At 45.1% G+C, this 15624-nt stretch overlaps 1 protein-coding gene across 2 annotated transcripts in view; it reads right to left on the minus strand.

Annotated features, from left to right (window-relative positions):
• Window positions 1–15624, minus strand: part of VSTM4 (V-set and transmembrane domain containing 4) — a 102070-nt gene that overhangs the window by 70833 nt on the left and 15613 nt on the right. For both annotated transcript variants that reach the window (XM_019730126.2, XM_019730127.2), the window contains exon 3: window positions 510–578. In XM_019730126.2, coding sequence (XP_019585685.2) covers window positions 510–578 — 69 coding nt within the window. The remainder of the gene's footprint in view (window positions 1–509; window positions 579–15624) is intronic.

Raw genomic sequence — 15624 nt, forward strand, 5'->3', positions numbered from 1 at the left:
CCCTGGCTACACGCTGGAATCACCTGGACAGCATCAACAAGTTCCAACTCATCCAAAATCTCTAGCGTTTTTAAAGATCCCCCAGTGATTTTTAAAGGTTCCGCAGTGATTCTAAAATGGGTTGAAAATCACTCGCTTAAGGTTTTCAAAGTGCTTCCAGAATCTCAAACTCCTTAAGGACTTGAGATAAAACAAGTCACAGTGGATATACTTTCCGTTTTTATATTACTTGAATATCTCTCTGTAATATCACCTGGGAATAGAAATTCTGGAGCAAAACAAAACAAAACCCCCCAAATTATGTAGGTTGGAGCTTTCACCTCTACTCTTTCAAAACCTGTGGGCTGATACCACCAGAAATTCCCATCCTACTCTTGAGTAAGTTTAGGGCAAGAACACAGCTTGATGTGGCAAAACTAAGAAGTTAGGGTCCTTTCCTCCTATTCTATTTCTTTTCTACTATTTAAAAGTGAGGTAGCATCTATAATAAAGAAATATGCAAGCTTTACCTTCAAAAAATGCCCAAGTCTCTTTCTTTTTTTCAAAGGATGAATCTTCAGAAGCTTTGAGGGAAATCACTGTAAGATAAAAACGAAATGGCATACCATGAAGTAGAGTAGCTTGTGGACCTGACATACACTGCGATCCAAAATAATGCTGTATGGTACATACAGCATTTAAATTTATAAAGTAATTTTCACACTTGCAAAACCACATTTAATTGTCAAAACTCACATGCCAGGGAGAGGTTCAATGACTTACAACAACTGAGAGTCTGGAGGCACCAGAGAGGAGAATTAAGGTGTCTGTTTAAAAGGCAGTAAGTGGCAAAGCTGACCCAGTTCAATAGAAGTCCCACTTGCCCCATACATGTGCAAAGTAAGGAGTCCTCCAATGGGAATTCCAAGAACCAAAACATTATTATTTTACCATTTGGTATCCAAGATAGAGAATCCTGAGGTCATCTGATGACTCAGGGTCAGCGCTCTGAGCACCATTCTCCATGCAAGACAGTCACACAAAGCAGCAGACACCTGCTTTTGAGGTTATGTTGTCTGCTGTCTGTCAGTGGTTGATCACTGAATTCACTGTGCCTGCTGTCAGGGAAAGAGAACTGAGTTACACTGTGTTAAACCTTGAATGTCGTACTGAAGAGTCTGGAACCATGAAAAGTTTCCATGCACAGGGGTAACAGAATCATTGGTAAAAGCTTAAAAATAAACTGACAGAATATGTAAAATGTCAGGGAATGAAAATATGGTCCAACAGAATATTCTGAGATGCTGGAAATGCTCTATGTCCGCACTGTACGTACAGCAGCCTGGTACAGGGGGCTGTTGACCATGTGCAATCCACACGTGGCCAGTCCACACGGGATTGAGAAACTGAATTTGTAACTGTATTTAATTTTCATTAATTTAAATTTAAATAGCCACATGTGGTCAGTGGCTACCACACTGAAGAGCTCTAAAGAAGAGAATCTAAGACCCAAATAAAAAGACTCTATCTATCTATCTACCTATTTTTCTTTCTTCCTTTCTTTCTTCCTTCCTTCCTTCCTTCCTTCCTTCCTTCCTTCCTTCCTTCCTTCCTTCCTTCCTTTCTTTCTTTCTTTCTTTCTTTCTTTCTTTCTTTCTTTCTTTCTTTCTATTATCTATCTATGTTGTCCTTCAGAGAACAAGTAGGGTAGCTGAAATATATACGCACATATATAATTGTGTGATTATGTAACACAAATGTATTTATGAAATATAAATTTGTACTTAGGAAAACTGAAATGCAGATTTTTTTTTTCACCTTTTCTAATTGTCCTCAGAAGAAGGGCTTTGGTCTGCTATGTTAGTCTGCCGTTACTGGAGAAGAACTCCTCTCTCATAAGAACCTAAATTCCCTAAAAACAGAAGCCGCATCTTCTACCTCTATATCCCTACCATTTGGCAGACTGCCTGGCAGCTGATAGGTGCCTATTGAATAAATGATCTATTTCTTTCTGATGGCCCAACAAAGTAAGCAATCTGGATGTCCAGGAAGGAACTCTTACTGGATATTTGGACTTGCATGTGACATTAGATATGTCAGACAATCCTACTTAATTTGCCCCACCCACAGCCCCGTAATCACTGACCACCAGAGCAACCAGTCAGATTCCCATTTCATGTATTTAAACTAAGAAACAAAGTACATATGGGTGCTGTGGACCCTGGGGGTGAAAGAGCTTGTGGACTTTGGGGCAGGCAGCTATGTTTAGAGAACAGGCAAGCGGAATAGAGCAGAAAGCAGACCCTGTAAGAGAAAGGTCAAAGTGGGAGGACCTGTGGGTCTGATAGACTTGATCTTGAAGGCATTTTGGGTGCTAAGAACGCTGATGTATTGTGTCTGCTATCCTTGTATTCCACGAGCTCTGTATCCTTAAACTATCCCTTCCTCTCTTCTGAATTAGCTTGAATGGGTTTTCATAGCTTCAACTAATTGAGCCTAGGCTAGGATAACCACAGAGTCCTAATGAAGACAATACAGAAATGAGAACGAAATGCATCTCCAAGGAGCTTAAGTTTTCAGGAGGTCAGGGATGCTCATCGTGGCCCAGAGCCTTACCACTCCATGCGTGGCCATGGATTAGCAGCTTCAGTGTCATTTGGAGGCTGGTCAGAAGTGCGGAATCACAAGGGTCCCAACCCAGAGCCAGTGGATCAGCATCTCTTTTAAACCTAGATGCCCAGGTGAATCATATGCACTTCAAAGTGTGAGATGCACTGATGTACTAAGTGGAGATAGGAAGGTGCCATTTGCTGATTGTGACCGTGGGCAAGTCATTTAACTTCCCAGTGCCTTAGTTTCCCCATTTGTTAGGCAGTGATGCTAAGAAGTCCCTACTGTCAGAGCAAGTGTGAGTATCTAATGGGTTCATAATGTGAAGTGCTCAGAACAATGCCTGAGACCTAGGGAGCCATTTGTAACCACAAGGACTTGAGCTCCCTAAGACAGGGAATTTAGTCTATTTTATTGCCTGCTTTAATTCCCACACCTAAGTCCAGCACGGCCCTTGGCTGTCAGCCCTTTGCCTCAGAGTATGAAACTTCAGTTGTCCAAATGGTCCCTAAGAAAGAATTCCCTGTGTTTGTGACTAAATGTCTACAGCTCAAACAGGCTGTTACCATTCTAGCAAAGGTAAATGCCTTCAGACAACCGTTTATTCATCTTTCATTTTTTCTTTTCAGAAACTGTGGGACCCTTATTGAGTCCAATTACAATTCCCTTTGCCTTTTTTGAGATAGAAGGCCATAAGGTCTCTCCAATTGACTTATGGAGACATGAGCTGAAAGAGCCAGCAAACTGAGATTCCAAGCAAGGAATTCATGGATGCTCCTCCCCTCCCCTCAGTGCAGCTGTTTTAGGGGAAATTGCAGCAACTTTGATCAGCAATACCAGTCATAATCTTATCTGGTCCTACAAGAAAGAAAAATTTTCACACGAACACTGTCAGAGCTCCAGAAGTTTTCCTAAGGTTCTAGCTAACTAGCTTGTTTCAGCTGCTAATCCCATGCTATCTCAAAGTGAATTTCATACACGGTCAAGCCACGTGTCTGAGCCCACAAACCATAAGGAAACACAGTGCTGCATACAGCCAGGCCGACACAGCAGGGCTGTGCAGTGGATAAGCAGTGGGTCTACTGGCTGTATTAGCATACCTCCCTCCACGGCACAGCTGTGCACAGCTGACATAAATTCACCATGGTCTCCCTGAGATGCTGAGTAGAAGAGGCCACTGCAGAGTAGACAGGATGGCAGAGGATGAAATATTTCAAGGAAACATTTTGCTTGACCAAGGAAAGAGTGGCACATTTTCCAACCACAGGTTACTAATGTTGGTCAAAGACTCTCTGAAATAAAGTGCAAATCTCTTGATCAAAGAGCATGTGTAATGGTTTCCAGTGACTTTAATCATCAGAAGGTAATGGCCTTTTATTTGTCACTTTCAAGTGTTTACCGCACATTGCCTCACGTTCCGCCGGACGCCCAGACAACTGGCAGAAGGCAACAAACAGCCTTTCACGGCCAAAGTCCTGGTGACTCCTAAACATCAGCTCAGGTTGCTGACAGTCCCCACCTTCTGACAGCTCCTATGATTGGGTAGTTCTCAGCTTAATCCCTCAGAATTAGGGATGCACATGCATTCAGCCAGCATTTAACCAATGGGCTGTCTTATAGGGTCTCAACTCTGAATGGGGGCCGCACTCCTCTGTGCTTGGGTTTCCAAGGTGGGGAGGAGGAATGGGATTCGGTCCCTGCCCATGAGGGAGCGTGACTGTAGGGAGTCCCACCCCCTAACTCTCCCCACGCTCCCATCTCCACTCACCCCCTTCTTACGCCCAGCGGGAGAAGAGGAGCCCCTGATCCAGGTGAACTTCTGACATACTGCCCCTCTCTGCATGAGAGGTATGTGGTCAATGCACTGCCCAGGCGGCCTCCGCCTTGCCATGTGCTCTGTGACTGGCCTTTCAGAAAACAGCTAATGTGGGGGTGGGCAGTGTGTGCCCCCTTGGGAAGGTCTCATTACCCCAGGGGTTTGGAGTGTTATCAGCCCTGCTTCCCAGGGAGCCTTGCCTGGGGCCAGTCATATGCACCCTCCTCTTCCATCCTTCCTGTATCCAGGGGTCCCAGGAGGGGAGGTGGTACAAGGACCCCCTCCGACAGAGTGCAGGCCTGGGAGAGAGCACAGAGGCAGGTAGTGCAAATGATCAGGGAAGCCCATTTGGCCTCAGCACCAAAGCACTTTTCTCAGTACAGCTTTACCAGAAATAGAGTGGGCATTAGATTTCTATCTGACTCCTATGCCCACATATGAATCAGATGGGGCTCACAGCGGAGAAGGGGAGTAAAGAGCACTCCACAGCTAAGTCATCAACTGATCTACTGACAGCTTTGTAATTTCCTCGGGACCCCAGCTCCCAGGGGGCACAGCTCATCTGCCCTTCTGGTGAGGCAGTGGTCTAGGTGACTGAGCTGCAGGCTGTCCTGGGGCCCCTCCCTGAGAGCAGAGTCAGATGAAATCTAAAAAGGGGCATGGTGTGAAAGCCACCATGTCTCAGTTCCTCTGGGAAAAACTGGTTGAAAGTGGCCACAAGATCAAACAGCCTGCAGGAATGCAGCACAGAGGTACCGAGATACACTGATCCTATCAGCCTCGTGTCTGGAGGAAGCAGGGTGGAAACAGAGAATCCCAGTCAAGACCGTTTTGATGAGGCTTGTGGGGAAACCATCACTCAGCGAGGTGTGAAAACTGAGAGCCTTGATTCCTCACTTGGACAGAATATCTGCCAACTCCCCTGGGAAAGGCATGTTTCACAGGCTGTGGCAGACTATGTCCCCTGAGTTCACACCAAGACCCTGTGACAATGCCCTCTGGGCTGAGGGGCCATCTGTTCTCTTCCTGTCTCCTCCTGTTCACTGATGATACTGACACCTTTATCTGGACTTGCGTTGAAGGACTGACCCTGTCATCCATGAAACAGATGGTTGATGATTTTTAGAGGCCCTGGGGAGGCTCCTTTTCCCAATATTTTTTTCCCACTTGTGCCCCTAATTCTTTTAATAAAGAATCCTACAATTAAAGAAGCTTAAATTGCATCCAGAGGTTACCTCTAAAGTAAGGTTACATTTCTGACACACACAGCCGTCTGGAATGAAGGTGTTGATGGAGAGGGGAGTAGGCAGGCTCTGGCACAGGCACAGGAGAAAGTGAGACGAAAGCAGCAGCAGTGAGGACACAGGGAGACCATGAGCTTGGGAAACAGGCCTTCACCGTTCCCCTCCTGCTTACTGCTGGCCAGGCCGTGCTAACGCATTCTCCAGATTCTCCAGATCTTGATTGGACAGGGTGTGGCCTTTATTTAGTGCCCAAAGACCAAGATTTCTAAAAACGTTAGCTGCAGGAGAATGAACTAGGAGTCTTGTTAACACGTTGCGTACGGATCACGAGAATCTTCACGAGGGATTTAAACCCCGCCGTACGCAACGTGTTAAAAATGGAGATTTCCCGGCATCACCCTGAGCTTCTGGTTCGAGATCTGGGGAGAGCTGGGGAATCGGCATAATTAGGGAGCACACCATTGAGGAAATGCTGAGGCTTGAGGTCTTCAGGCCTCAGGTGGGGAAGCCCTGCCTCACGTACTCCTAGTAGACAGGTGGGCAACAAGTCCACAAAGACGTGGGAGAGAGGATTCAAATCCTAAGGAATCAGAGCGTGGGCCTCCTTTTCCCATCCAATGCAGGGCAGGGTCCAGGACTCAAAACAAAACCAGTGCTTCTTCAGCTTAATCCACAGAAAACAAGAATAACAGCAAAACCTAAGGACTAAGCCAATCACACAAATGTTCGCAAACAAAGGACTCCAAAAGAGTGCCTTTAAATAGCATAACTCCTTGCAAAGAAATATAAGGTGAAGAACACGACTTTAGAAGAAGCTATTTTCCAAAGGGCAGGCATCTATAAGGATTGACGTGTCTTTCCATGTGGCTGACTCACAACGGGAAACTGGCGAGAAGCCTTCCTCCAGTGATTATCTAATGCGTTGCACCCTCCCTCCCTGCTGATTGTGTTGCCTTAGAAAGCATCACTATGCTTTATTCGCTTATCTTGTTCCTTGTCCGCCACTCTAGCTGAAGGGAAGGGATTGCATCCGTTTTCTTTACTTCCTAGAATCCTTCCTGGCCCATAACAATTCTTAGTTACTTGGAATGAACAAATGAATGGAATGAACATTATACCATATTGGTGGGTCAAGGTCTCCCAAAGAACTTGGTCCTGGGGCCACAACATTGTTACACTGTGGGAGGCAGGGAAGAGAGGTGAGGGCAGGGGGCCCTGTCCTACATGGCCAGTTTCTTTCACCTGGAAGTCCTGCCTCCGAAGCAGTGGGAAGGCACCAGCACACCAGGCCATCTAGACTGCCTTCACTACAATGGTCTGGCCTTGGAGTTGCATGCTTTGGGTCTATTATGATTCGCTTTACAGTCCAAGATCTTAGTTTCTTACATAACAGAGGCAGGAAATCCTCAAACCTTAAGCAGAAGACGATTCTTAAGTTCTTTCAAGTTGAAAGGAGAGAAGCAGAAGCTAAAGGCCCTGGTCCCTGCTGTGTAGACCTTGCTAATTTGCACCCAGGGGATACGGAAATCGGAAAAGCAGACACCGTCCTGCCTCAGTTTCCTTAGGCAGTATTTTGTACAAATCAATGCAAGAAAAAAGTCTATGACCAGAAGAGGTTGGTGATATGAAATATGCACAAGAAAGGACCCTTAAATAAACATGAGTCAACACCCTTGTTGCAAATAAAAAAATTAATATACTCAGTTCCCTGGCCCTTCTTATTCAATGATGGTTCTCAAGGGAAAAAGCTGAATGTGGCTGTGTCCCCACTTTTTATGACTGGAACAGCATTTTCGGGGAAGGCAACTGCAGGCCCAGAAAGACAGAGACGTTTTCTGTTTCTGTCCTCAGTTTGTCTATTGCTTCCATTTTGCCTGGCCCCTCCAAGACTCAGGCCAAAGACAGTCTCCCGTGGGACCCGCACAAAGCTATGTATGTGAGCAGGACCTCTGAATGACCTGCATGGATAGAGCCACGGATGAGAAATGGAAAGTTCCAGCTTTGTCTATTTCAAGCCACTCTTTCCTTTTGTGTTCACTCTAAGACAAATTCTAGAAAACAAACCAAAAGGGTAAACAAAAAGCATATCAAATACACTTCCCATTGTGACAAGGCAGTTGGAAAAAAGGTTTGTGTCTGGGTTGGAATCAGCTGTGTCCCCAAATAGCAGTTAGGAAATTGTGAAACTCAGGGCTTGGTAACTGGCTTGTTCCAGACACAACTGCAGGATCGGCCTGTATTTTTGCTTGCTATCACCTTCCACTCCTTGCTGCCGTTAATTAAAATGGCATTTTAGATCACTCATTCATTTTTTCATTAAAAACAACCTGTTGCTGAGCCTTTTTGTGTACCATGCACTGTGTCCGGTGTGAGGAGGCATCTAAGAAGAATCTGGCAGTGTCCCTGCAGTCAAGGTCGCTGGCCAGGTCCACCACGCCAACCTCTCTTCTTATCGCTGTCTACCCTGACTCTCACCAAACACAAACATGCATCCAACTCCATCAGGGTTTTTGCAAATTCTTCTTCTCCCCTGTCCACATCTTTGTCCAGGCTATTTTGTCTCCTGACATGGCATGGCCCTAGCCCTTCGCACCCTGAGGCCCCAACAGAATCTCACCTCCTCCCAGGTGACCTTCTCATATCCCCCCAAGAATGTACCTTTGTCTCTCCCTTACTCCCACATCAGAGTCACCCTCTTAAATGGCCTTCCCACACTCTCCTTGTATTAGCTCTCGATAATGTCTATCAAATCCCTACCCATATCTACACATGTCTCCTCCTCTAGGTTGTGAGGCTGGGGCCCAAGAGGGCAGGGAATCAAAGCTCTCCACACTCAGCTCTCTAGGGCAAGGTGCGGTGGTCACAGGCTCATGAGCTGGGGCTGAATACACAAGCTCAGGTTACATTTTCAATCTCTGAAATTCTTCCAAGACAATGGCAGTAGGAATATGGGTAGGAACAATGAAGATTTGTTTTATGTGGTGTTTAAATTATACTCAAGTTGTCAGTCTGTTCCCTTTGAGTATCTGGACCCGATGACACTTTAAACATCAGGATGTGTGCTTGTTTAATTAAGCAGCAGCACTAAATGCTTAGTTAATCTCATCCCTAATTATCTCTTCCATGTCTCCAGAGAAAAAGGAATTATTTAATTTCTTCCACTGAAACTTGAAATATCAGTTCCCTGTGGAAGTACTTTCAGATCCAATTATTAAATTCCCTCTAACATTTTGGGGTTAAATAGTCAGATGAGAAATTATAATTTCATCTTTGCCCCCAAATACTTTTAGGTTACAGAGTTTTCCATTTGCTGTATCCACTCCTTACATTTAAAGCTTACTTACATCATTATAAGTCAAATGACAAGTTGGCTTATTCAAATATGTTATTTGGAGTTAGATTGAAATAACCAGAGATTAAATTGATTAAATTGCAGGAGACAGCCTTTGCAAATTGCTTCTGTTATCAGCATTTTCACTGTTGATGAAGACATCTCTATCTGAAACTATGGAGTTTCACTTCAGCTCAGGATATCAGACTGCTTCTGAGTCTGCGGGTGGCTGAGCTAGGCAGAAAAGCCATTGAGCATCATTTCTTATGGAGTTTGGGGAGTCAGAGCTGTTGAACCCCTGAGAGCAGAAGCCTGAAATGCTACTCTTGTGAACACCAGGGGCCCATGCTCCCTGGTACGAAGGGCCCATGCAGGGCCCTCAGCTGAGCTCTGCAAACTGGTCCATCTCAAAGCTTGAGGACAGCAAAGGACATGTGGCACCCACGAGGCTGCCCTAGCCTGGGAGCCCAGGAACCCTCAGGCTTCATCTCGGAAACTCTCTTGTCAGCATCTGAAGAAAAACCAGGCTTTGGGGCTAGTCCAGCCTCCCATGTTCTCCTGGGCTGCCCTCATATTTAGAACAGGACCTGCATATCCTGGGAAGGACCAGGCCAGATACATGTCTGAGGAAGGCAAGTGTGGGGGACCCAGGGACATCAAGCAGGATGGAAAAGGCACACAGGCAGGGTGACTCCCAAAGTGTGGGCAGCAGAGGCAGCACATAGAGGCCAAGGGATTACCAAAGAGCAGACACAAAACACAAATGGAAAGTGAGTGGATGTGGGGACACCAGATAGAGGTGGTGAAGGGTACGTGGAGGGTAATGGGGACCCTGACATCCCAATAATGGGAAGACAGCCAGCTTAATGTATAAACTGCACAACCATTGGACAGTGAGTGAGCTGCTATCAGAGTGTGGACAACAAACACAGACACTGTCTGTGGGGACAGAGTAATGAATGTCTTCATAAAGTATCATTAATTGCAAAAAATGTTTGCCGCAACTTGCTATTCGTTATTTTGCACTGATTGGAGATAGTTGGGTCTCCTAACATGTAAAATCTTCACCTCATTTCAAAAGTGACCTTGAAATTGACCCGAAAGAGAATAGCTGGTCTCAGGCTCTAGGGGCATATTATACTCTCAGATTTCAGGACAGAAATACTTAGTTAAGTTGTTGGACACCATGACCTAGAAAGCAAACCTGTTAGCTATTTCTCTTGGCCTAAGGCTACCAAGAACCAAGAACATGTGGAAATCTCTGCACTAGTCTATCTGTGATGCCTTCCATTCAGGAACCCCTGAACACCATTAAAATCAATGTCACCCCCAAAAAGAGAGAGCACACTGAGCAGCTCTCCCTCCTCTTGTTGGAAAAGTACCCAAAGCTCTGCTCACTCCCTTCATTCCCATCCTGACTTCCTTGTTCCACCAACTGCGGCCTTGCTGTGCCTCCAGGGTTGCTGGGTGCAGGGCACTCAGCACTGGTTTCCCTGCTATCCCTGGGTTCGGTGGGGTCCCTCGTTGTGTCTCACCTGCTCATGATGTGTCTCACCTGCAGTGAGGCCCACACCTGCCTCTACCTGCTCATGATGAATAGGTGAGAAGCAGTTACCTCGTGATAGCTGTCATTGGAGCGGAGGACACAGGGTCACTGGGCTACTGGGATGGAATGCGTACACCTCATTCCCACCTGGATTCTGTATTCCTCTGTCTTTCATACAGATTGACCTTCTGGGATCCTGGGAAAGAATTTCTGTGTTCTCACCCTCCAGTGCTGCTCTTCTATTGAGGACACTTGACTTTCCCCAGACAGCCGATGGGCTAGCCCACAGGGACCCCTAGCCAAGCTCTAAATGTTGGTGTTCCTAGGCCTCCATCCTTGGCCACTGCCCATGGTTTCGCCGGCCGGACTCAGCAATCAGCTCTCACTAAAACCAGATCCGACAGGAGCATTGGCTCCACGGCCTCCGTACCTACTGGACATCAGTGTGGAGGGCCTCCAGCCGTCTCACTCTCAATCCGAAACTTCCCCTGTGGAGCAGCTCCACCTCTTGTGGTCCCTTGTCAGCTGTGGGCACCACCCTGCACATACCCCCTGCATTAGACCCCTGGGTGTCATCTCATATCTTTCTCCCTTTCCCACATCCAGTTAATCCTAAAGGCTTCTCATGTGACCTCTTAACGTCTCTCCATTCCTCCTGCCAAACTTAGTCCTCCATCATTTCAAGCCCAGGCAACTACAAAACACTCTGCCTCCTCACCCCCTACACTGTTCCCCCCAAATCCATGTCCCAAGCAGCCAACAGAGGGATCTACCTAAAGACTTTAAGTGCGTCACATCACGGGCTTTCCTCAGTCTAAAGCAGAGATTTCCCCAGCTGCCTGCTGATAAAAATCACCTAGATTGTAATTTGCACATTTAAATTCCATCCGGAAACAGACCAGAATCTCCTGGGCAGACACTTGTGTATCTGCATGTTAACAGTGGCCCTGGTGATGCTTATCATTAGACAAGGTTGAGAATACTAACCCACAAATCCAGTGTGAATTCCTTAATATTTGGTACAAGCCCTCCCACCACAGCCCTGCCTCCTTCCCCTAGTTAACGACAGCCGCCCCTGCCTCCCAGCTTAGGCTCCAGTAGCCTTAACCCACTGTTGTAGGGCTTCCTGCACACTGAGATGCCTCTCCTGCCCATTCCCTGCCCACCTAAATGGTCAGTGTCAGCTTACAAACTGCCCTCTCCCTCATCCTGGGCGCTTCCTATGCGTTCCCACAATGCCCCATTCGCACCTTATCATTGCACTTACACTGTGACACCCTACTGTTTTTTGCATCTGCCACCCTATGGACAGATCCAATCATGAGTCCCCAGATCCCCAGCACAGCGAGGGCCTGGTGCAGAGCAGCTGCTCAATAAAATGACCACTGAGTGAAGGGACAAATGAATCCACCGAGCACTGTAAACACCGCAGCCCATATTATTTTCCAACGCAATTTCTTCACTGAGCCCAGCAAAGCTTCCTTGGCTGAACCGATCATGTCTCTGAAGGCTGCCACTCATTTCCTTATCGTTTTTGCCACTCTTCTCTAGTTTGAATCTGTCTTTCTGGAAATGAGGTTCCCAAAGCAGACTGCGTAGTCTGCAATAGAGTCTCACTAGCACAGTACATACGACACAATCGCCTTCCTTCTCAGGGACACCAGGCCAATTTGCACGTGGACGGAAATGACACCGGCTGTTCGTGCTGCCATATCACATTGCAGATCACATCTAATTCACCACTGTCACCACCAAAGTCCCTTCACAGAGACAGCTTCGTAGCCTCCTGTTGACTATCCAACAGTGCCTGCGATTCCTTCTCCCCCAATGTATTGCTTTGCCATTTTCCAAATTGAATCTCATTCAGTTATTTCCTGCCTGCATTTCTTACCTCTCTGGATTCATTTTTATTATGTTGTGCTCCTCGCTGACGTTAAGAACATTTCCCAATTTTGTGTTTTCTGTAAAGTTCATTAGGGTGCTATGTGCTCCTTTTTCAATGTCATTGATAAAACAATGAAACGAAATCAAACCCAATATTGACCCTCCTTGTGTTCACTGGAAACCTTTCCAGAGTGTCACTTAGGACATTTTGATCCATTTTCTCTGCAGGCAGGGCTTCTCACTCAGTGAAATTGTCGTATGGCACAAGCAAGTGAAGAAACTGTGTAACATTCTTTGCCTTTCCTTCTACTTTATGTAATAAAAATGACATTGACAAGTTCATTTGGCATGACAGATTCTCTAAAATCAGCCAAGCATGACTCTATTGTCATCTAGAGCATCATATATTTTCATTCTTCATTATTTATTATTTCATTTTGTGCCACAGGGCACCAATAACCCTATAGCCAGGAACAATACCCCCACAATCTCACACATACATGGTTTGTGTGTGATAAACCCCGGTTTAATACTTCCCCATTCTTCAGAATCCTCAATTTTCCATCATATTTTTATAATTTGCACAGTTAAAACATAAAATGGCAACTTATGCTTTACCCCAAATTAATACAGCCTACATTTCTCAGCCAAACATTTTCAAGGGTGTCACCAGGACAAAAGCCATGACAAATTCACTTATCCGTGTAGATTTTTTTCCCAATAATTGGCTACTGATTTTTTTTTTTTTTTTTTTTTTTTTTTTTTTTTTTGTCACCACACATACATACTTAAGATTAACACTATTTTGGGGGAAACGCAAAAATATAAAGAGCAAAGTAAAGCAAATGATACTGCTGATATTGGGGTGAGTCAATTATTTGGTTTGGTCTTGGGTTTTGCTCTCATTTTTTAATTTTGCATGACATTGGTAAAGCATCTTACAAGCACATAACTAACGAGCTAGACTTTGTCAGGAGCCACAGTCTTAGATATACAGAATGGGATATGACAGGCTACAGGTTATGCCCAATTCCTGGACACCTCTTGTAACTCACCCCTTTCTTTCCCACTGCAAAGAGCAAAGCCAAGTATAAGTGATATGGACTGGTGTTCTGGTAATAGACTTGACTCCATGGTAATATGTACAATTTAAAGATGCTAGACTCTAATCAGTGTTCCTGACAATTTAGTTGTGGCACCCTAATAATATCCATGAGATTAATTTATTCAACAACCTGCCAAGTGAGCTTTCCCAGTAATGACCTTGGCAGCTGGTGGGCTCACTGACCACATTCTTATCCCTTCCCTCCTCAGAGAAGAACTTGTAACCTTTCTTAAGTGGTGATCATTAATAGGTCAGAAAGAACTCCAGCTAAGAGAAAGTAAGATGTCCTTGGAAAATGTGAAAGTGCCAAATGGCTAGAGTCTTAAAAATAAAAGTAGGAAAACTATAGGCTAAGGAACTTTTCATCTATCTATGACAGGTTTCTATAATGGGCTTTTTTAGGGCAGTTTTGAGTTCATAGCAAAATTGAGGGGAAGGTAGAGCTTTCCCATATGCTCTCGGCCCCCACACATGCACAGCCTCCCCATTATCAGTATCCCCCACCACAGTGGTTCATTTGTTAGAATGAATGAACTTATAGTGACACATCCTCATCACCCAAAGTCCACAATTTACATTAGGGCTCACTCTTGGTGTAGAACATGGGTTTGAACAAATGAATAATGACATGTAGCTACCATCATAGTATCATACAGAGTGTTTTCACTATTAAAAATCATCTATGCTCCCCACCTAGTCATCCCTCCCTCCTACCTAACCCTGGCAACCACTCATCTTTTTACTATCTCCATAGTTTTGCCTTTTCTAGAATGTCATAGAGTTATCACATTGTATGTAACCTTTCCAGATTGGTTTCTTCAACTTAGTAATATGCATTTAAGATTATTCTATGTCCTTTCATGGTTCAATAGCTCATTTCTTTAGAATATTTTTAAATAAGGGTTTTAAGAAATTAAAAAAGGAAAAGGTATATTACTAAGAGGCATTGTCAGGCTAATCCATAATGCTTTTCTGATAGTTTTACTAGTGATGATAATGAAAAAGTCACAGATACCTCAAAGCTGGCTTTTTAGTAGGGCAACTGACCGTTTCTAACAGTAGCTATGTGGACTAAATAGAAAAACATGGTCAAGATAAAAGCCAAAATGGTAAAGTTAAAATTCCTAGTACTGTTAACAAGAAGAGTATGGGTAGATGACTCACCACCTCTAAAGTACTGGTCACTGCAATAAGGTTAGCAAAAGTAATGACATATACATTTACAAACACCACTGAGAAACAACTGAAAAAGACTACATCTGAAAAAATAAGGTAAGTCATTATATTGTCAAATACAAGTCAACAACTTTTCTGTAAACCAGAAATAAGCAATTTAAAAGAGATCTCTCTCTCTCTCTCTCTCTCTCTCTCTCTCTCTCTGTGTGTGTGTGTGTAAGGAGAAGGGATAAATCTTAGACTTCTGGTCTAGATGGTGAAATAAGTAAATGCTGTGCTTGCATCCTCCCATGACCACATCAAAATTACCACTAAACTATCGAACAACCACCCTTTAAAACCACCTGAAGGCTAGCTAAACAGAACTCCTATAAGGATATAAAGAAGCCATGATAAGACTGGTAGCAGGTGCAGAGATGAGAAATGGGCTGACAACACACCCACGTGTGGCAGTTAAGACTCAGGAGGGATATCTCAGCTGTGGGAATGACCCCCTGAGGAGCAAAGGGTCCAAGCCCGCACTAGGTACCCCAGCCCAGAGCTCTAGTGCCAGGAAGAGGAGTCCCCACAACACTGGCAGTGAAAATCAGCAGGGACTCAGTCTAGGTGGGTGAGATGGAGGGCTGGGGTCAACCCAGACATCCTCTTAGAGGGCTCAAGTACAAACTCACTGGCTTACAAACACTCACCCTAAGCTCCAGTGAAGGGACAGAAACTCAAAAAGTGCCAGGGACATATAGGGAGGAACTGAGTGATCTGGTTTCAGGGCCAGGAATGGAAGGATAGCTCTCTCTAGAACTAAAGTGCTGGCAGACAGCATTGTTCCTTTGTTGAGTTCTCCAACAACATAGTCTGAAGCTGCAGGTGAGTGCCAAATCTGGGCTCTCCATTAACCTGACTAACACCACTCTTGCCTGACCCTGGCGATTCTCT

This window comes from Rhinolophus sinicus, linkage group LG07 (genome assembly GCF_036562045.2).
Source record: "Rhinolophus sinicus isolate RSC01 linkage group LG07, ASM3656204v1, whole genome shotgun sequence".
Lineage (NCBI taxonomy): Eukaryota > Metazoa > Chordata > Mammalia > Chiroptera > Rhinolophidae > Rhinolophus > Rhinolophus sinicus.